Below are 22,238 nucleotides of genomic sequence, written 5' to 3'. Positions count from 1 at the left end.
GTTGGAGGAACTGCAGCTGCTGCTCGGTGTGAACACTGTTTTTATTTCCTGAGCTTATTGTGAAAATCTGTTCAACTTCACACAGTCATAAATATTTCACCTGTGACTTCCTGCAGCTGTTGTAACATCCGGTGTGTGTGTGTGTGTGTGTGTTACTCTCTATAGCTTCACTCGTGGATGTGTCATACTGTGATATATCGATGGCTCCACTATCTAATAAATCCAACTTCAGGATGGATCGAAAGCTGAAAATGTGAATCGGACAAACTTCTTGGAAGTTGTACAGATGTTTGTCTGTTTTCTCTTTTGATGGAGCTAGGCTAAGAGTTTCCCCCTGCTTCCAGTCTTTGTGCTAAGCTAGGCTAACATGACCCCGACCTGTGCTGGAGATGGAACTGAAGACGGACAAGATTTCACTAAAATTCACCTTGTTCCTTTTAATAAAGGTTTTAATAATAAAGGTTTGAATGAATGGAAACAGAAACAGGGTTAAAGACACAGAGCTCAGAGAGAAGAGCAGAACCCGTAGCTACATCACAACAGGTCACGGGATTTAAATCACAGGAAGTCACTGTGACTGTCCCCACATAACAAGGACTGTGTGTGTGTGTGTGTGTGTGTGTGTGTGTATCCAAACCCTCAAATATCTGCTTTCTCTGAGCCACAGAGCTCCACTGTTTCCAGGAACTATTAAAACACATCAGTGAGTCACACACGTGTTCCTGAATCACCATCCACACACACTGGGTAGTTTATTTAGACTCAGTCCCACACACACACACACACACACACACACACACACACACACACACACACACCGTCCTGCTGCCACAAACACTCACTACATCACCAAACGTGGATTAATCCGCCGCTGAAAATAGTCCCCAACAAAGTGACTGTTTTGGCCTGTTTAAGTAACATTTGCCATCCAGTCAGTTTTTGTTGATAATACTTTAGTTGTTTTATTTGTTCGCTCAGATAAAGGGTTGTTTTTTAAGAATGTAGTTTGTGGTTTCATCCACTTCATAACACAAACAACAGTTACAGACATTAAAAAATCTAAAGGATCTGTAATAACAACTACAACATTATACAATTACAAAAATTGTATTAATACCACTATATATATATATATATATATATATAACTACACAGGAGTTACTATTTCATGTATCCTTCTACTGAGAATCTTAATTTAAGAAATCAAATCTCTGTTTACTACTGAATTCATGTAAAGTGTTATTATCTATAATTAATATATAAATGAATGCTGAAATAAATATGAAAAAGAAAGACTAAAATATCTTAATCACTGAATAAACAAAAGCTGTATTTTTGCAAACAATTTAATGCATTATTTAATTGAATGATTGCATTTAAAAGATCTCGGTTATTATAAATGACAGAGCAGCGCATTTTAAATATTCAGGTTCCTACCAACCTGGTAAAATCTTAAGATTTTTGAAATGTCAAAGCTTCTGATCAGTGTCTTACTTTTTGACTTTTATGTTTATCATCAAACCTTATATAATTATTGTCACTATTATTATCGTGATCACTTGATGCAACGACAATAAGATTGAGTCTAATCTCTGGTGGATTCTTTCTCCTTGTTCAAGGCTTCAGCCATTTACTATTTTACGTGAACACAAAACAAAAAAACTTGTAGGTGAGGTACGTCACGTATACTGACAAGCTTTTTAGAGACACTTCAATAAACGGATCACAGAGCCTGAGGGAATTCATTCCACGCTGGTTTTACTGACAACAAGTACGAGCCAAGCGAGATCTTTGCAGCGTCACTCCCCTCCAGCCGATATTTACACAGTTCCCAGGCCTCTCATCCTCTTCTCAGCCACATGTCTTTGTTTGAGCCTCCTAATTATGACCACGGCACGTGATTGGGACAGTTGAGACAGAGCTTGGTTAGTGATTGCATGTTTGCATAATCACTTGTGTGTGTGACCTTATGAAATCAAGAAAATAAGCGCATAATTGGCAATGATACATGTAGTGACAGTAACACAGTGATGTGCCTCCACAGTAAGATGTGTGTGTGTGTGTGTGTGTGTGTGTGTTACTCTCTATAGCTTCACTAGTGGGTGTGTCATACTGTGATATATCGATGGCTCTACTATCTAATAAATCCAACTTCAGGATGGATCGAAAGCTGAAAATGTGAATCGGACAAACTTCTTGAAAGTTTTTCATATTTATCCAAAAAATCTTGGTTATTTATAGTAAAATAAATAAATACTTGTCCTTGTTTCTACATTTCTTCAATCTGCTTTTATTTAATTCTGTGTTTCTGTTGCTGTAATGAGTAGCCTCACTGTGGAATTAAATATGTTCTTTTTTGCTGAATATTTACCAGTATTTATTTATTCAATTAATTATGCATTTACTTTTTATTTATCCATTTGAGCTTTTATTTATTACAGCATTTATTTATTCATACATTTATGAATTTGTGTCTCCTCTTCAGTCCTCTTTGGGTTTTATCTGCCACGTTTTATTTTGAAAATCTTATACGTTATAGCGCTGAAAAGCCCTCTCGTTTCTGATTGGGCGATCTTAGTTACGCTCAATGTGACCAATGAGCGAGCAGCAGTGTCGCTACATAAAGCCCCTTAGCGGCATTCTTCACTACTTTCGCTTGACTTGGTCTCAAGCGACTTCGAAACAAGATGTCAGGACGTGGTGGTAAAGGCGCCGGTAAAGTAAGAGCTAAGGCCAAGACTCGGTCCTCCCGGGCCGGTCTTCAGTTCCCGGTGGGCCGTGTGCACAGGCTGCTGAGGAAAGGTAACTATGCGGAACGTGTGGGTGCCGGAGCCCCGGTGTATCTGGCAGCGGTACTTGAGTACCTGACCGCTGAGATCCTGGAGCTGGCCGGGAACGCCGCCCGCGATAACAAGAAGACCAGAATTATCCCCCGCCACCTGCAGTTGGCCGTCCGCAACGACGAGGAGCTCAACAAGCTGCTGGGCGGAGTGACCATCGCCCAGGGCGGCGTGCTGCCCAACATCCAGGCAGTCCTGCTGCCCAAGAAGACCGAGAAGCCCGCCAAGAAGTGAAGACACGGGACCGGCCTCAACAAACAACGGCTCTTTTAAGAGCCATACAACACTCAGTAAAGAGCAGGATCCGAATCGCCTCTTATGTTGGAAGTCTACCAACGAACCGCGATAGACTCAGTTACTGAACCCAGACCAGCTCTACCACAAAACACCAGCGGCTTATAGACGATCTCAGAGCTCTGATAAAATAGAATCAAACCATAAGTACAAGTAACATGACATCAGTCCCAACTACGTCCTTTTTTACACTTCCTGATACCTGTAGTTACCTTTTTATAAATGACAGAGCAGCACATTTTTTAAATATTCAGGTTCCTTCCAACCCAGTAAAATATTTTTGTGAAATGTCAAAGCTTCTGATCCATGTTTTGTTTTCTTCGATGCAAGGACAATAAGATTGAGTCCAGATGTTTTTTGTCTAAGAGTTTCCCCCTGCCTCCAGTCTTTGTGCTAAGCTAGGCTAACCATGACCCGACCTGTGCTGGAGATGGAACTGAAGACGGACAAGATTTCACTAAAAGGCGCCTTGTTCCTTTTAATAAAGGTTTTAATAATAAAGGTTTTAATAATAAAAAAGGTTTGACTGAATGGAAACAGAAACAGGCTTAAAGACACAGAGCTCAGAGAGAAGAGCAGAACCCGTAGCTACATCACAACATGTCACCTGATTCACTTTTACATGGACTTAGTTTTTCTGTCGTCGTGTCGGTTCCTCAACAGACCGGTACGTTGGCGTCAGCATGTTTCCATCGGATCCGCAGAAACATTTTAACTTCCTCCATTTTCACACCAAAGCCAAGCTTCACTCTGAGCTGAAGCACTGAGATCCACTTAAAATCCAGGGACGAGGATCCGGATTGGATCTGGTCTGGAATGTAATGTGAACATTAACGTGCTGGAGGAAGTATCCACTGCAGCTCTGTGTGTATAGATTCGGTCATGTGCTGTTTGCGTAAAACGTGTTTATTCATGTTAGTACTTTGACAGTTTGATGCTTCAATCCAGAGACGGTCTGGTGACTGTTGGTTAGCCTTAGTTTTTAACCATGTTCAGGGAAAAATTTGTAGGAGCGGCTGCTGCGTTTGGCTCCGCCCAGCGAAGCTCGTACTTCTTTTACGTCCGCAGAAACTGTTTAAATGTCGAGAAGCGCGTCTGAGCGAGACTACAAACAGTCACTGCGAAAATGAGTGGACGTGGAAAAGGTGGTAAAGGACTCGGTAAAGGAGGCGCTAAGCGCCACCGAAAGGTTCTCCGCGATAACATCCAGGGAATCACCAAGCCCGCCATCCGCCGTCTGGCTCGCCGTGGGGGTGTGAAACGTATCTCTGGTCTCATCTACGAGGAGACCCGCGGCGTGCTCAAGGTCTTCCTGGAGAACGTGATCCGCGACGCCGTCACCTACACCGAGCACGCCAAGAGGAAGACCGTGACCGCCATGGACGTGGTGTACGCCCTGAAAAGGCAGGGGCGCACCCTGTACGGCTTCGGAGGCTAAACCTGATCCTGACCCGCGGAAACGAAAACACAAAGGCTCTTTTAAGAGCCGCCCACTTCACTTTCAGAGCGACTCTGATTCCGGACGTTACCTGGACCCCGGGTCCTGATTCGTTATTACTTTCCTTGTTGAACTGACCGTGTGGTGGCGCTGTGCTCATTATCATGAGTCAGGGCGACGTTGGGATTTCCCCACTACCAACGTCTTTCTATGGGGCGTAGATCTTGTTTGTTTTTCTCATTTCATTCTGACTGTGGAAAGGAACCGAGCCGTTGGATAATGGATGCAATATTGTATAATTAGCCAAAGAGCAACAGTAATAAGTGAAGCACTAACAATGGTACTGTGGGGAAAAAGTTTGTCACATTTCTTTGTCTGTCGGACCCGGTATCTAAACGGAACCTGTCTCATTAACACTTACAAAGGCTTGAAAAGCACATGATCAATTGAAACACATTAAAAACAATATTTTATAACAAACTACTTATAAAAAGCACCTTTTGAAACCAGAGTTACAAGGTGCTGTACAGTGCAGAAAAATACAAAGATGAAAAACCAGGAAATAATTTAAAAAATCAAACTGACACAAACTGCAAAAGCACCGTGACCACCGGTTTTAGGGCCAGATTTCAGAAAACATTGGTCAGTAGGAGAGTATCTCAGGCATAGTGGGGCCAGTGGGTGCAGTGCTGTATAGGTAACTAAAATAAATTCTGCCTTTTACGGGTAACCGATGTAGGTTGGCCAACACACAGCATGTGGGTTATTTTGTACGAATTAAATACAGTCTATAAAAGATTCTGAGTCCTCCTGAGGGAGAAGGACCGTGTGGGCTTTATTTCTACTTTCACTTTTAGGATGGAAAGAACTGGGTATCATTGTGCCCGCTGGTTTCTCCGGTATTGTCCCCAAAACCGGTTAGTTTTAACCAACATACCGGATTTTATTATAACTTGTTTCCTTAGCGTTTACTTAGTTTAAAGTTTCATTAATAATAATTCAAGTCTACAACGGCTGCTTTGTGTGACGCATGCTCAGTCTTAGTTACCACAAACTAGCCAATCGTGTGCGAGCAACAACACACTGACATTTGCATAGTGGAACATAAATAGAAGGTTCCGCAGTGAGTCGTGTTATTCGGTTTAGAAGAAACGTACGGAAGTTAAAATGCCCGACCCCGTGAAGGCTCCGAAAAAAGGCTCTAAGAAAGCCGTGTCTAAGGCCACCAAGAGCGGCAAGAAGAAGAGAAAGCCCAGGAGGGAGAGCTACGCCATCTACGTGTACAAGGTCCTGAAGCAGGTCCACCCCGACACCGGCATCTCCTCCAAGGCCATGCAGATCATGAACTCCTTCGTGGGCGACATCTTCGAGCGCATCGCCGGCGAGGCCTCCCGCCTGGCCCACTACAACAAGCGCTCCACCATCACCTCCAGGGAGATCCAGACCGCCGTCCGTCTCCTGCTGCCCGGCGAGCTGGCCAAGCACGCCGTGTCCGAGGGCACCAAGGCTGTGACAAAGTACACCAGCTCCAAGTAAACCCGCTGTCCTCCAGCAACATAACGGTCCTTTTCAGGGCCACACACCTCCCTCACTAAGAGCTCAAGTTCTCTATGTAGCCGCAGTGGCGCGACCGCTGTTCTTTGGTTCCCCGTTTGTACATTTATCTCAATCTCAATAAATGCTGACTCTCCGAGTGTTCTGACTAAAGCAACGGGAACGACTCCTAAAAATGGCTACGTTTCCATCTTTCCAGCGCGTTGCTGGTTACAGAAGACGCCAAATGAAAGTGTTCAATGAGCTGAATATTGAGTTTCTCCATGTAAGTAACTTAATAAAGGCAGTTCGTTATCAAACAGTTCGTCTATTGGTGGTTAGCGTTATAGCCGCTAAACACCTAAGGCTAAGTCACAATCTGGATTCAAAGAAGACACCGAGGGTCCCAGTGTGAAATAAGACACGACTAGTTCTCTGAAAGAGGATCACAGAGGTTCGAGTCCCTGCTTGTACTCTCGTTACACTGACTGGGTTGTGGGATGTAAATGGGACTTTGATCTCAGACTCGATAGCGTTGCCTGTCACCAGGGGGCGCTGTTTGCTCTCGTTTTCACCGCTGATGAATCCGGATCTCTCGCAGACCAATTGTCTTCACGCTCTGTTCCTTTACTTCATAATTCAAACGGGGTCTGGCTTCATTTTGAACCTTTGTGGAAAAAGAAAACAAACTTTACTACGAGGAGCGACCTGTCAGCGGAAGACTAAGTCGTGCTGCCTCCAAGACGAGGCCAGTATTTGGATAGAGACTGATATATTTGTCTATTTCATTCTTTCTTTAAATCAATAAATAAAAATAAAATATAATCTATACCTAGTGATATCTTACCACTTAGGTAGGTAGTTCCATTTAAACTGGGATTCAGTTTGTGGCATTTCTTCTTTAAAAATGACATTCTGACGATTCAGCAGCATGTTCTCAATGTTTACAGTTGTAATTGTGCCCCAGGTGAATGTCTGCATCCACACACACACACACACACACGCGTGCGTATATTTATTTATGTGTAACGTGTGAAACGACCCGAAAATGAACTAAAGCGATGAAAGTCTCTGGTTGTGACAAGAAACGTAGCGAACTGCAACGGGCTTCCATAGGTTTCCACCCGAACCGCAGCTCACATTGTTTTCGCCCTCATGCCCCTTTTCCGCCACAGAGAGAAAAGCCACCTCACTGTTATCGCCATTCTAATTATTACTATACTATTAAAACGTATTTTTAATCCAGTTCACGTTAAATGTGCCGTTCGATGGGAAGGGGAAGTGTATTCCAGCGGCTCCCTCCGCGACAGGAGTAACCGCTTGGAGTCAGCGTCCGTGTGTTTGCCTCCACAGAAAAGTTCTGTGATTAAAGCCGAATAAACCCCACACCTGCGGCGATTTCGGCGTCATCCCGGCGTCGAATGCCTCTGCTTCCCGGGCCGCCGCCGCCACACGCGATACGGGCGACTTTTGGTGGCTTTATGAGGCGAAATGTGAGGAAAAGTCGCCGCGAGTTGTACAAAGTGACCGTGTATCAGAGAGGTTTGAAGCCTCCCGGAGCCAAATAAGCGAGCCGTCGCCGCGGAACACGGCCTCAGCCTGAAGCGGGGAGTGTTTCCTCGCTGCCGCGACAACAGTCGTGCCCCAAAACCCCCGTTTTGTGTGGATTTTTCGGGCAAAATGCGGGGGAGAAAACACAAAGTGTCGCCACATTTCAGCAGGGCAGCGGAGCGGCGGTGCGGGTTGACTCTCCACGGTTCTCATGTGCTTTATAAGTCCCGCCTCCTGCTCTCAGCTCGGACACCTTCAGACGAACACAGCAGACCGCAGAGAGACGAACATGGCAGAAGAGGCTCCAGCACCTGCCCCGGCCAAAGCCCCGGCCAAGGCCCCGAAAAAGAAAGCCGCTCCCCGTCCCAAGAAGGATGGGCCCAGCCTCCCGAAGCTCGGCATCGTCGGCGCCGTGGCTGTCCAAGGAGCGCAAAAGGATGTGGCTGCCCAAGGGCGTCGATGTGACGAAGGCCAACAAGCGCATCAACACGGCCGTCACGAAGATGGTGACCAAAGGGCCGCCCTGTGACCCAGATCAGGGGACCGGGGCCTCCGCTCAAAGCTCGTTCAAGAGCCCACCCCCGCCAAGCCAGCCAAGAAGATGGTGAAGAGAAGCCGGCCGCGCAAGGCCACCACGGCAAAAGCACACGCCAGAAACAGTCTCCCAAAAGGTGGCAAAACCTGTCAAAAAGAAGAAGAGCCCCAAGAAGGCCGCCGTCAAGCCCAAGGCTCGTAAGAAGCCAAAAGCGGCAAAGCCAAGCCCGCAAGGCCAAGAAGTAAACTCGGCCCTTCGCAACCTGCACTCTGTGCACCAAAGGCTCTTTTAAGAGCCACCACAGCTTCTACCAAAAGACCGCCACCACCGCCCACAACACAACACACACCTCCCCCCACTCCCCCCTCGCCCCGCGCAATGCGCGCACACACACACACACACACACACACACACACACACACACACACTCACTCCTATCAAAGGGTCGCATTACATTTACAGCAACGTCACGGGTGTTGAGCAAAAGGACGACTTTTCACGCTCAGATCGGGCACAGCAGAGTGGCTCTGTGTGTGTGTGTGTGTGTGTGTGTGTGTGAGTGTGAGTGAGAGACACCAATAGAAGATACTCGTGCTAACAATAGCACCAGATCATCACACGCAGTATCTCAACGCACTTTACACGGTCCGGCCTGACAAAATACTACGCACGGTCACACAGCAGATCCCTCCATCGGGAAGCGCTTGGTGACAGTGGACAGGAAAAAAAAGAGAGGGGGGCGGGGACAGCTGTACCTACTCTAGATTTCGACCACTGTCACGCTACCTGTCATAATGGCCCTCACGACGCTGACGCTTGTAGGTTCTGGCGTTAATAACAGCAGCAACGACAGCAGCACCCAGGGAGAATCAGAATAATAATATTCATTCACAATGATAACAACGACAATAATAAATGATAATAATAATAAGAATAACAATAAACAATAACAGGTGTTAGGCAGACTCTTAAGCCTGGAGACGGCGTCTGCCTCCCGGACCCAAACTGGAAGATGCTTCCGCAGCAGAGGAGCCTGGCGACTCCAGGCTCTGCCTCCGTTCTACTCCTGGAGACTCTGGCGACCACGAGCCGGCCTGCGTTCTGGGAGCGCGGTGTGTCCGCTGGGGTCACGGGTTCTATGAGCTCTTGAAGATAAGATGGTTCCTGACCGTTAAGGGCTTTGTAGCTGCAGGGAGCAGGATTTTATATTTTAAATTCTAGTCTGGATTTTAGAGGGGGGCCAATGCGGAGAAGCTAACACGGTTCCCGGATCAACCGGGTAACATTTCCGTGCCAATAACACCGAGGTGACAACTCACCCAGAAGCAAAGGATCTGGTGCTTCGCGCCGCCGTGGGACGCAACTTCGCGACGCATTCTCAGTAGCACTCGCTCTACCTTGTTACGCTTCCGAGGTGCCCGAGCCTCGTCCTCTGCTCCTGCTGCGGCCCACCACATTTCAGGAAACGCTGCGCTTATTTGGGAGACGTCTCGCGAAGATACCGCCGCTACGGGGCAAAGTGGTGCGTTCCCGCGTGAACAGCTGCAACGGTACCATCCGCCTGGAGTCAGCCGTAACGCTCCGATATGCATTCACACTTCACCCGTGGCGCCGATGTACTTTTCAGAATCAGATTTACTGGCCAAGTTCTGTACGTTAACACACGAGAATTTGGTTCTGACCATCGGCGACTTGAGAAACACGGACGACATACAGACGGTGTACATTTATACGATCAATATTATAGATCGCGTAAAAGACAGTGGATACGCATAAAGTGCAAACCTGAGCGGTACTTCAAAGTCACGGCCTCTTAACTGTTGAGACCAGAACTAGGGGGGGGGGGGGGCTCCAGTTTACTGTCACAAAGTGTTGCCTTGCTTATGTTTGTGTTGTAGATGGTATAACACCTCATGATATGTGCAGACTCCGACAGTCGCACTCCATCGGTTCGGACCTGAAACGCTCCCGGTCGACCCGGTCGTGTCAAAGAGCTTCTATCTGACTTTTATCTGACTTGTTGTGAGAGGAGGGGTAAGAGCTGACTGAGGCTCTGCAGCTCCGCTCAGTCAGGCCACGGGGGCCCCTTCAAAAAGCCCAGAAATCCAAACTGCATATAAATCACATGGGATCGGAGCTATTTTGAAAACAAAACAAAGCAAAAAGGGGGAATACACCTTTCACGTAAGCTGTGAAATTGTGGAGGAAAAGACTCAAATAAGTCGAAGCGTGGTGGTTGACGTTGTTCGTCCAGATCAACCCGGACGGAAGCTCTTTTGTTTTCCCTCTTTTCTTCGGGAGCCGTTAAACAGCGGCCGTAGATGATTGGTCGAGGGCGATGTTTCAAACGATTCTTCTCCAATGGCTGTTCAGCTAAAGCGCGCGCGCCTCTCCCGGCCTGGGACCAATCAGCGCTGACATCGCTCCGGCAGTTCCTTTATAAGGCCGCTGCGCGCAGCCACACGGCATTCCTTCTTTCGCTGCAGAAGCAGAGAGAACCGACGAGCTCGCGATGGCCAGAACCAAGCAGACCGCCCGTAAGTCCACCGGAGGCAAAGCCCCCAGGAAGCAGCTGGCCACCAAGGCCGCCCGTAAGAGCGCCCCGGCCACCGGCGGAGTCAAGAAGCCCCACCGTTATAGGCCCGGTACCGTGGCTCTCAGAGAGATCCGCCGTTATCAGAAGTCCACCGAGCTGCTGATCCGCAAGCTGCCCTTCCAGCGCCTGGTCAGGGAGATCGCTCAGGACTTCAAGACCGACCTGCGCTTCCAGAGCTCCGCTGTCATGGCTCTGCAGGAGGCCAGCGAGGCATACCTGGTCGGCCTCTTCGAGGACACCAACCTGTGCGCCATCCACGCCAAGAGGGTCACCATCATGCCCAAGGACATCCAGCTGGCCCGCCGCATCCGCGGAGAGAGGGCTTAAACTCGCCTCGGCACGCCTAACGAACACAACGGCTCTTTTAAGGGCCACATACTTGCGCTAGGGGCAGCGACTTCCTTCGCACCGATACTCACTCTCGTAGCATTATTGGCTCTTCACTTGACTCCGATCAAGAGCTTTGAATGTTCCACCACCACCCAACGTGACACACTCACATGAAGTCAAGAGCCTTAGACACGCTAGTTTAGCCGTGAACTGCTTTACGGGTCCTTCCGTTTACCTGCGCTTGACGGGGATTTGTCCAGGTCTCACTCATTTAAATTAAATGTCAACCATAATTTGACTCGAATGTTATAAACGATTCCAAACAAAATATTCAAATGGGCAAAACGGCAGCATCCAACCGCTTAAACAGTCAAACAAGGCTCGATGTTTCTCGAGCCGGACAGGAAGTCACACAAGAACGGTCAATTTTCAAAGTAAAACACTGCAGATCGTGTATCACATGGAACGCAAAGCAATAAGAACCGGACGGTCCCAACACAAGTCACCGTAGAGCCCCGATAGCTACGCAAAGACCCAGCGGAGCCGTCCCGAAAAGAGGGAAGACGACATGACGATTAACGGCGGCACCAGCAGCCAGGTGAACTGGTGCAGACTCGTTTCGCTCGACAGACGCCAGGGGGCAGTAGAGTTTACACACTGCGGCTTGGAACAGACGACCGCGTTACACGTCAACACGCGTCCGTGTGCGCGTGCACGACACAAAGCTCGCGCAGCAGAACCTTCAGTTTTTCTGTTCCAGTGTAAATCAAAGGTGACGTGGCCGGAAACAGCTCGAGGCGGCGCCCAGGTTGAAAGACACGCTGGCGGACTCGCCGGAGCCGGTGGCGCTGGTGGTTCTGGTGGAGCTGCCCTTTCTTTATTCTGTTTCTCATCTGGAAAGTTAACGCACCTGACCTGACACCGCGGAATCGCGGGTTCAACCAACGTTTGCTCTTTTTGTTGCCGCTTCGTTCAAAGCTGAAACTGCGCAGCACACAGCCGATTCCAGAATAAAAGCTCTGATTGATCCATTCTACTCGACGCAGCATCAATACCAGACGCTGGTTCACGTCGGGTACCCGACCCCGAGTCCACCGGGAGGTTTAAGTGACAGCAAAGTGACGTGTTAAAAGTTTAAGTTTCCAATTAAATAAAAATAAAAAAAATCATTCCGATCATGATGTAAAAATTTTTTTTTACAATAAAATTGGTTAATTTCAACGTTTTTTTTTTTTGACTGGCAAAGTGATCGTCCTACAAATTTCTGTTCTGATTAATAGTATTTTCATCATGATTATGGCTTTTATTATTTCATATCTACCTGTCTTGGTCCATATGTTTTTAAAGTCGAGTCTCCTCCGTTCTTCAGGACCCCGGCATGCGTGTCCTCTAGCGTCCCTTTGTCCACACGTGTAGGAGTTTGTTTTTCCCTCTTAAGTGTGGTGGAAGTCGTATCAGCTGCTGGAAGAAGTTTCAGGGGGAGCCCAGATGTTGATGGGGAGAAAAGAGGAGACCAGCAGTTATGGAGCTGAATCATCATCATTTATTATAAACATATAAATTAAGTCAGTGATAAAATATCAAACTGGCAGAGCATATAGAATCACGCTTCAATCCAATCCACAGTCCGTTGTACGGACAAATATCATGATACAGAGCAAACGACGAGACAGCGAGTAATGTGACTGACGTTAGCTTAGTTCTGGGTTAGCGAGCTGTGGCTACAGTTGCTGCAGTGAAGCTAAACATGCAGAAGAGTTCCCAGAACCAGCGCAGCAGCTGCAGACAGAGACACTCACAACGCTCCTGCTCCTATAGCTGACACCACACCAACCACATCTCCTGGTAAAATAGAGAGTGGCTGAATGTCCGGGGACCAGTAATTTAACGTCACGTGACACCGGTACCTGCTTGCTAACCAAGCAGTTGGGATTAGATCAGACATTCACAATCAGGACAAAACGATAGTGACCTACTGGCTCAGTGAAACATAGTAGAACTAATGTTTTCATGTTTAATGTTGCTGCTGATTGGCTGGAGGAGTCGGTCCGAGCCACTTTGTTAGTTTCCCATGTACAGAAACAGGAGCGTGAGCAGATACCGAATCTGTCCTAAAGTGTGTTAGATGAGAATCACTGACTGTACCTTTAACTTCAGACTACGTCACATTCACGGTCTTAAATCCGGACAAGTTCCGGTCTTCGTTGAGCCACGTCACATCCGTACATGTGTTATTTTATCCAGAACCTAATCCTAAACATTAGGTCACGATGTGTGTAAATCGTGACCCTGGGGGGTTTTGTGGCTGCGACCTTGGTTGCTATGGTAACTGCCAGCGAGGAACGGGCCTTCAGCGAAGCTAAAGACGAGCTCGTTGGTTGAAGGGCCTCTGTCATTAGCGGGACTGCAGAAGGTTTGATCTGTTCCAAGCCTGAGATCACACACCTCTTCCTGGTCCCTGTCACAGCCGCGATAAGACCTGCATCGCAGACAACGCGGCAAATCATTTTGGTGGCTCCGGCATCTAAACCGTCTCTGAGATCCTCTTTCAGGTCGCGGCCCTTTCCTCACCTGGTGTGAGGAGCACGGAGAAGACCGGGTCTGGTCGGAGGTGAATGCCGCAGCGGACTGGCCACATGTTGACCTGCTGTTTCTCTGGGGTGACGATGCAGTCGTTGTCTGTAGAATCAAAATCTTTTTGAGACCTCTCTTCCCAGGCAGGGTGAGAGATCTGGTGTTTTGAGGCCCACTCCTGAACTTGGACCATCCTCCTCCTCCATCTATTCCTTTTTCATCTTCATCTTCCAGCTGCTCGGTCTCTGACTGCTGAAGACGTCATGATGTCCTGTGTTTCCAGGCCGAGGACGCTGCAGCCTGCACACTCTTGATTTGAAAGCACATATTGTCTGTAGATCCGTATTTAAATCATTTTTACCTTTTTTCTTATATTGTTCTTAATGTTTTACCAAGATGCTTCTACAGTCCCTATGAAATAAATTCATTTATATTGTTAAAACATTGAACAAAAGCAGATTAAATTTTGACACTGATCAACAGAAAAAGAGAAATAAGTGTTAAAAGGGAGAACAGATCTCTACTAAATAAAGTTAATTACTTATATACAACATATCTCTTTACATATTCACTTGAAGAAAAACTTCCCACAGAACCAGACTCAGGGTGGGGGCCGTCTGCCTCGACCAACTGGAAGATGCTTCCGCAGCAGAGGGGCCTGACGACTGAAGGCTCTGCCTCCCGTTCTACTCCTGGAGACTCTGGGAACCACGAGCCGGCCTGCGTTCCGGGAGCGCGGTGTGTCCGCTGGGGTCACGGGTTCTATGAGCTCTTGAAGATAAGATGGTTCCTGACCGTTAAGGGCTTTGTAGCTGAGGAGCAGGATTTTAAATTCTGGATTTTAAAGGGAGCCAATGCAGAAAATCCAGCAGGAGAAATGTGATCTCTTTTCCTAGTTCCTGTCTGTACTCGTGCTGCAGAATTCTGGATCAGCTGGAGAGAAATTTGTTTGGACATCCTGATAATAAGGAATTACAATAATCCATCCTAGAGGTCTGTCCCAGAGACTTGTTTTTATGTGTGAGGCAAAGGACATGTCCTGGTCCCCCTTAGAGTAGAACTGGAGACCATCAAGAGCAACTATATGATGGGATGTTTTTCTGACATCTGGACAATTCAGTTTTTTTCACTGTCCTCCCTTCAGACTAAAAGCTCTTCTTATCTTTGTGTGTCATCAATCACTTAAATGTGCATCTGTATCCTTCCGAACACACGTGATGCTGCATCCTGAAATTTATACAGAAAAGTAAGGATGTTGGCAGCGAAGCGGCTTGAGAGCAATGAGAGTTAAAATGTGGTGTTTATGGGCCACGATTAAATTCATACACAAACAGGAAAAATATATTGTTCTTTAAAGAGGCCTGACCATCCACAGCGATGGCCACGAAATCAACTGATTTCATTGGGGAACATTGTGGGGTTTCTTGGGGTTCCTTCAGCTCTGTGTACCTGCATTTCCTGTTTTGGTTGTTCAATAAATTCAAAATGCCCTTTGTACTCATTGCCTTTATGAGACATCGGCTCAAGTCCTCTGGACTGCCCCTAAATGCTGTCAGACTTAACACCTGGTTTAACTTGTATAGTTAAGAGGCTCGTTTAACCAGACAATGTTTCGCTCACCTCAGCAAGTTAGAAGAAACTGCTGAAAATAACTGGCTTGTCAGCATCAGCCATGTGCTGCAGGTAATGTGACAGGTATGTCAGCCTTGAGAAATAAGGTTTATTTTAAAAATTACAGCATATTTAACGTAATTCCTGTAAATGTGATACCCAACCAAACGGGTCTAACCAGGGGGGGGGAAAAAAAAAAAAAAAAAAAAGCCCACTGCATGTTTGGTAGCAAACTGATGCTCTCTACTGCCCCAACAGATGTTAACTGCTGAACTGTAGCTGGAGTGAAACATTAGTTGTTTATTGTTTAGTTGTATGTTTGACTGTGCTGAGTTTATAATCAGACTAGAAAAGTAGTTTAGTCAGATTAGACCAAAAAGCAGAACTGCTAGAGAAAGTGTAGGTAGGTGGCAAAGGAAGTCGCTGCCCCTAGCGCAAGTATGTGGCCCTTAAAAGAGCCGTTGTGTTCGTTAGGCGTGCCGAGGCGAGTTTAAGCCCTCTCTCCGCGGATGCGGCGGGCCAGCTGGATGTCCTTGGGCATGATGGTGACCCTCTTGGCGTGGATGGCGCACAGGTTGGTGTCCTCGAAGAGGCCGACCAGGTATGCCTCGCTGGCCTCCTGCAGAGCCATGACAGCGGAGCTCTGGAAGCGCAGGTCGGTCTTGAAGTCCTGAGCGATCTCCCTGACCAGGCGCTGGAAGGGCAGCTTGCGGATCAGCAGCTCGGTGGACTTCTGATAACGGCGGATCTCTCTGAGAGCCACGGTACCGGGCCTATAACGGTGGGGCTTCTTGACTCCGCCGGTGGCCGGGGCGCTCTTACGGGCGGCCTTGGTGGCCAGCTGCTTCCTGGGGGCTTTGCCTCCGGTGGACTTACGGGCGGTCTGCTTGGTTCTGGCCATCGCGAGCTCGTCGGTTCTCTCTGCTTCTGCAGCGAAAGAAGGAATGCCGTGTGGCTGCGCGCAGCGGCCTTATAAAGGAACTGCCGGAGCGATGTCAGCGCTGATTGGTCCCAGGCCGGGAGAGGCGCGCGCGCTTTAGCTGAACAGCCATTGGAGAAGAATCGTTTGAAACATCGCCCTCGACCAATCATCTACGGCCGCTGTTTAACGGCTCCCGAAGAAAAGAGGAAAACAAAAGAGCTTCCGTCCGGGTTGATCTGGACGAACAACGTCAACCACCACGCTTCGACTTATTTGAGTCTTTTCCTCCACAATTTCACAGCTTACGTGAAAGGTTTATTCCCCCTTTTTGCTTTGTTTTGTTTTCAAAATAGCTCTGATCCCATGTGATTTATATGCAGTTTGGATTTCTGGGCTTTTTGAAGGGGCACCCGTGGCCTGACTGAGCGGAGCTGCAGAGCCTCAGTCAGCTCTTACCCCTCCTCTCACAACAAGTCAGATAAAAGTCAGATAGAAGCTCTTTGACACGACCGGGTCGACCGGGAGCGTTTCAGGTCCGAACCGATGGAGTGTGACTGTCGGAGTCTGCACATATCATGAGGTGTTATACCATCTACAACACAAACATGAGCAAGGCAACACTTTGTGACAGAAAACTGGAGCCCCCCCCCCCCCCTAGTTCTGGCCTCAACAGTTAAGGGGGCCGTGACTTTGAAGTACCGCTCAGGTTTGCACTTTATGCGTATCCACTGTCTTTTACGCGATCTATAATATTGATCGTATAAATGTACACCGTCTGTATGTCGTCCGTGTTTCTCAAGTCGCCGATGGTCAGAACCAAATTCTCGTGTGTTAACGTACAGAACTTGGCCAGTAAATCTGATTCTGAAAAGTACATCGGCGCCACGGGTGAAGTGTGAATGCATATCGGAGCGTTACGGCTGACTCCAGGCGGATGGTACCGTTGCAGCTGTTCACGCGGGAACGCACCACTTTGCCCCGTAGCGAGCGGTATCTTCGCGAGACGTCTCCCAAATAAGCGCAGCGTTTCCCCCTGAAATGTGGTGGGCCGCAAAGCAGGAGCAGAGGACGAGGCTCGGGCACCTCGGAAGCGTAACAAGGTAGAGCGAGTGCTACTGAGAATGCGTCGCGAGTTGCGTCCCACGGCGGCGCGAAGCACCGGATCCCTTTTGCTTCTGGGTGAGTTGTCACCTCGGTGTTATTGGCACGGAAATGTTACCCGGTTGATCCGGGAACCGTGTTAGCTTCTCCGCATTGGCCCCCCTCTAAAATCCAGACTAGAATTTAAAATATAAAATGCTGCTCCCTGCAGCTACAAAGCCCTTAACGGTCAGGAACCATCTTATCTTCAAGAGCTCATAGAACCCGTGACCCCAGCGGACACACCGCGCTCCCAGAACGCAGGCCGGCTCGTGGTCGCCAGAGTCTCCAGGAGTAGAACGGGAGGCAGAGCCTGGAGTCGTCAGGCCCCTCTGCTGCGGAAGCATCTTCCAGTTTGGGTCCGGGAGGCAGACGCCGTCTCCAGGCTTAAGAGTCTGCCTAACACCTGTTATTGTTTATTGTTATTCTTATTATTATTATCATTTATTATTGTCGTTGTTATCATTATGAATGAATATTATTATTCTGATTCTCCCTGGGTGCTGCTAGCGTTGCTGCTGTTATTAACGCCAGAACCTACAAGCGTCAGCGTCGTGAGGGCCATTATGACAGGCAGCGTGACAGTGGTCGAAATCTAGAGTAGGTACAGCTGTCCCCGCCCCCCTCTCTTTTTTTTCCTGTCCACTGTCACCAAGCGCTTCCCGATGGAGGGATCTGCTGTGTGACCGTGCGTAGTATTGTGTCAGGCCGGACCGTGTAAAGTGCGTTGGGATACTGCGTGTGATGATCTGGTGCTATTGTTAGCACGAGTATCTTCTATTGGTGTCTCTCTCTCTCTCTCACACACACACACACACACACACACACACACACACACACACACACACACACAGAGCCACTCTGCTGTGCCCGATCTGAGCGTGAAAAGTCGTCCTTTTGCTCAACACCCGTGACGTTGCTGTAAATGTAATGCGACCCTTTGATAGGAGTGAGTGTGAGTGTGTGTGTGTGTGTGTGTGTGTGTGCGCGGCGACCGCGCAGCGCGGAGCTGCGTGGGGGGGAGACAAAAGGAGTGTGTGTTTTCGGCGGTGGATGCGGTAGGAAGCGCTCTTTGGTAGAAGCTGTGGTGGCTCTTAAAAGAGCCTTTGGTGCACAGAGTGCAGGTTGCGAAGGGCCGAGTTTACTTCTTGGCCTTCTTGGCTGCGGGCTTCTTTGCCGGGGCTTTCTTGGCCACGGGCTTCTTGGCAGCCTTGGGCTTCTTGACGGCGGCCTTCTTGGGGCTCTTCTTCGCCACCTTTTTGACAGGTTTCTTGGCCGGTGCCTTCTTGGGAGACTTCTTGGGCGCCGGCTTCTTTGCCGCCGGCTTCTTGGCGGCCGTGGTCTTCTTGGCGGCGGGCTTCTTGGCTTTGACGGCGGCCGGCTTCTTCTTCACCATCTTCTTGGCTGGCTTGGCGGGCTTGGGCTCCTTGGCGAGCTTGAACGAGCCGGAGGCCCCGGTCCCCTTGATCTGGGTCAGGGTGCCTTTGGTCACCATCTTCGTGACGGCCGTGTTGATGCGCTTGTTGGCCTTCGTCACATCGACGCCCTTGGCGGCCAGGACCTTTTTCAGCGCCGCCAGCGACATCCCCTTGCGCTCCTTGGACTCGGCCACGGCGCCGACGATGAGCTTCGGGAGGCTGGGCCCATCCTTCTTGGGACGGGGAGCGGCTTTCTTTTTCGGGGCCTTGGCCGGGGCTTTGGCCGGGGCAGGTGCTGGAGCCTCTTCTGCCATGTTCGTCTCTCTGCGGTCTGCTGTGTTCGTCTGAAGGTGTCCGAGCTGAGAGCAGGAGGCGGGACTTATAAAGCACATGAGAACCGTGGAGAGTCAACCCGCACCGCCGCTCCGCTGCCCTGCTGAAATGTGGCGACACTTTGTGTTTTCTCCCCCGCATTTTGCCCGAAAAATCCACACAAAACGGGGGTTTTGGGGCACGACTGTTGTCGCGGCAGCGAGGAAACACTCCCCGCTTCAGGCTGAGGCCGTGTTCCGCGGCGACGGCTCGCTTATTTGGCTCCGGGAGGCTTCAAACCTCTCTGATACACGGTCACTTTGTACAACTCGCGGCGACTTTTCCTCACATTTCGCCTCATAAAGCCACCAAAAGTCGCCCGTATCGCGTGTGGCGGCGGCGGCCCGGGAAGCAGAGGCATTCGACGCCGGGATGACGCCGAAATCGCCGCAGGTGGGGGGTTTATTCGGCTTTAATCACAGAACTTTTCTGTGGAGGCAAACACACGGACGCTGACTCCAAGCGGTTACTCCTGTCGCGGAGGGAGCCGCTGGAATACACTTCCCCTTCCCATCGAACGGCACATTTAACGTGAAGACTGCGCGGAGAAACAGGTTGATAATTCTGTGGTTTAAGATTTCAATAAAGAAATACATTTTTCTTATGCTGCACGGGGGCCTGACTTATTGATATCGCTAATCCGCTCCTGTTTGTGTGGATATCTGTTACAGGATGTGATCAGGTCCCCGTTTAACTAATATCTTTGTATTTGACATTCAAACGTATTTTAAAAATATTTCCTCTGCCGAGTTCAGTTCCTCTAATGACATTGTATCTGGGAATTTGGGACCCGAAGTGCATCTTATATTTTATTTACAGTTACACATAATGCATTTATCTAACGGCAGACACAGGCTGATTAAACTTGACTATTTTTAATTTAATTAAACATGAAAAACACTCAGATTAAAATATTTTATACACTTGAGTAGGATTTTATGACTTAATTTTTATAATCGTGTTTACAGTCTGAATACAGTTAGGTCCATAAGTATTTGGACAGGGACACCGTTTTCTTAATTTTGCCTCTTTACACCACAACAGCGGATCTGAAACAAAGCCATCAGGATGCGATTGAAGTGTAGACTTCCAGCTTTAATTCAGGGGGTTTGACCAAAATATCATATTAACCAGGAAGTACAGCCATTTTTATACTTAGTCCCTCATTTTCAGAAGCTCAATAGTAATTGGACAAATAGTAATTGGATTTTCATCCTTTGCGGTCAACGACTGGCTGAAGCCTGGAACCGATGGACGTCACCAAACGCTGAGTTTCCTCCCTTGAGATGCTTTGCCAGGCTTTTACTTCAGCCGCCTTCAGTTGCTGCTTGTTTGTGGGTCTTTCCAGCCTCAGTTTTGTCTTCAGGAAGTGAGAAGCCTGTTCCATTGGGTTGAGGTCAGGTGACTGACTTGGCCATTGAAGAATATTCCATCTCTCTGCCTTGAGAAGCCCCTGGGTTGGTTTCGCAGCATGTTTTGGGTCATTATCCATCTATACTGTGAAGCACTGTCCTATCAGTTTTGCAGCATTTGGCTGAATCTGAGCAGATACTATACACTTCAGAATTCATCCTGCTTCTTCTATCAGCAGTTATATCATCAATAAACATCAGCGACCCGGTTCCATCGGCAGCCAGACATGCCCGGGCCATAACGCTGCCTCCACCGTGTCTGAAAGATGATTTGGTGGCTTTGGATCATGAGCCGTTCTTTTCCTTCTCCACGCTCTTCTCTTCCCATCATTCTGGTGCAAGTTCATCTGGGTTTCATCTGTCCACAGAATCTTGTTCCAGAACTTGGCAGTTTATTTTTAGAGGTTTTCTGGTAAAGTCTGATCTGGCCTGTCTGTTCTTGAGTCTCACCAGTGGTTTGCACCTTGTGGTAAACCCTCTGTATTTTCATTCATGAGGGCGTTTCTTGGTCTTAGACTTGACAGTGATACGCCTGCCTCCTCCGGAGTCTTCTTGACCTGGCTGGATGTCGTGTAGGGTTTTTTTCTTCACAGAGGAAATAATTCTGCGATCGTCCACTTTGGTTGTCTTCTGTGGCTTCTAGGCCTTTTGGTGTTGCTGAGCTCACCAGTTCGTTCCTTCTTGTTAAGAATATACCAAATCATTGATTTGTCCACTACCAAGGTTTCTGCCGTCTGTCTGGTAGGATTGTTTGGGTTTTTCAGCCTAATTACGGCCTCCTTCATTTGCATCGACATCTCTTTGGACCACATAGAGAGTTTCCATAAACAGCTAGCAAATGCCAAGTCAACACTTGGAATAAACTCCAGACCTTTTTATCTGATTAATTTGTCATTAAATAACAAGGGAACAGGCCAAACCTGAACATGAAACTAACCTTCAGTCAATTGTCCAATTACTTTTGAACCTCTGAAAATGAAGGACTAAGTATAAAAATTGGCCATAATCCCTAAACGGTTAACGGTGATATGTCTCCATCATGGAATAGCCTAATATTAAAACTAAAAATTCAAATTAAACTAAAATCATAGGCTTTGTAAATAACAGTATGGTTCTGATTTGACGTTTAACCTTCTTGACACTGAATTTCATAGATGACTCATGGTCAAAAGATAAATAAACAAAGTCAACAAGGATCAATAATTTGATTCATCATTAACTGATTGCGGTTATATTCAAGACAGATGCCTTTCATTTGATGTTATAATTACTATTAATACATAGCTGACTTTGTTTATTAGTGTCCAAAAAGAGAAAAGACAGAGCAAATATATTAAAAGAAAAATCAACAATGGTCATTAGGACAATGAATACAACCCTTCACTCTGGATTAAACTACCGGACTTCCTCAATGTTTTATCGGTTCATGAATGTGGAGCGGTCAGGTCACTCCTCGTTAGTATAGTGGTGAGTATCCCCGCCTGTCACGCGGGAGACCGGGGTTCGATTCCCCGACGGGGAGGAGCATCCTTTTATCCAAGGGGACGGAAACATGTCCAACCTGAGTCATGGGACCTACGGAGTCCTCATCTGTGTCCCTCGACTTTATAATCTGAACGTAAAGCTGAACCGAACCACGTGTGGAAACGGGGTCTGACCTCTTTCTCCTACC

The 22,238-nt window shown here is 48.0% G+C and overlaps 4 protein-coding genes and 1 non-coding gene across 5 annotated transcripts; 3 read left to right on the top strand and 2 right to left on the bottom strand.

The window, feature by feature from the left end:
* The first annotated feature begins 2,666 nt into the window (after positions 1-2,666).
* On the top strand, positions 2,667-3,429 carry LOC120802526 (histone H2A-like). Its single transcript, XM_040150441.1, has one exon. It carries the CDS (start codon positions 2,688-2,690, stop codon positions 3,072-3,074), a length of 387 nt encoding a protein of 128 aa, XP_040006375.1. The 5' UTR covers positions 2,667-2,687; the 3' UTR covers positions 3,075-3,429.
* Positions 3,430-5,647: 2,218 nt separating this feature from the next.
* Positions 5,648-6,866, top strand: LOC120802530 (histone H2B 3-like). Its single transcript, XM_040150446.1, has one exon. The coding sequence runs from the start codon at positions 5,740-5,742 to the stop codon at positions 6,106-6,108; it is 369 nt and encodes a 122-aa protein (XP_040006380.1). The 5' UTR covers positions 5,648-5,739; the 3' UTR covers positions 6,109-6,866.
* Positions 6,867-15,517: 8,651 nt separating this feature from the next.
* Positions 15,518-16,229, bottom strand: LOC120802523 (histone H3). Its single transcript, XM_040150438.1, has one exon. It carries the CDS (start codon positions 16,201-16,203, stop codon positions 15,793-15,795), a length of 411 nt encoding a protein of 136 aa, XP_040006372.1. The 5' UTR covers positions 16,204-16,229; the 3' UTR covers positions 15,518-15,792.
* A 2,178-nt stretch (positions 16,230-18,407) lies between these two features.
* Positions 18,408-19,523, bottom strand: LOC120802661 (histone H1-like). The gene has a single exon (XM_040150720.1). It carries the CDS (start codon positions 19,172-19,174, stop codon positions 18,506-18,508), a length of 669 nt encoding a protein of 222 aa, XP_040006654.1. The 5' UTR covers positions 19,175-19,523; the 3' UTR covers positions 18,408-18,505.
* A 2,493-nt stretch (positions 19,524-22,016) lies between these two features.
* On the top strand, positions 22,017-22,088 carry trnad-guc. The gene has a single exon. It is a non-coding gene; the product is annotated as a tRNA-Asp (tRNA).
* Positions 22,089-22,238: the final 150 nt, after the last annotated feature.

Source organism: Xiphias gladius, chromosome 17, assembly GCF_016859285.1.
Source record: "Xiphias gladius isolate SHS-SW01 ecotype Sanya breed wild chromosome 17, ASM1685928v1, whole genome shotgun sequence".
NCBI lineage: Eukaryota > Metazoa > Chordata > Actinopteri > Istiophoriformes > Xiphiidae > Xiphias > Xiphias gladius.
This window is presented reverse-complemented; position numbering and strand designations above follow the sequence as displayed.

Excerpts from the sequence above, each read along its gene's own strand:
- LOC120802526 (XM_040150441.1), top strand. The coding sequence starts at position 2,688 with ATGTCAGGACGTGGTGGTAAAGGCGCCGGTAAAGTAAGAGCTAAGGCC.
- LOC120802530 (XM_040150446.1), top strand. The coding sequence starts at position 5,740 with ATGCCCGACCCCGTGAAGGCTCCGAAAAAAGGCTCTAAGAAAGCCGTG.
- LOC120802523 (XM_040150438.1), bottom strand. The coding sequence starts at position 16,203 with ATGGCCAGAACCAAGCAGACCGCCCGTAAGTCCACCGGAGGCAAAGCC.
- LOC120802661 (XM_040150720.1), bottom strand. The coding sequence starts at position 19,174 with ATGTGCTTTATAAGTCCCGCCTCCTGCTCTCAGCTCGGACACCTTCAG.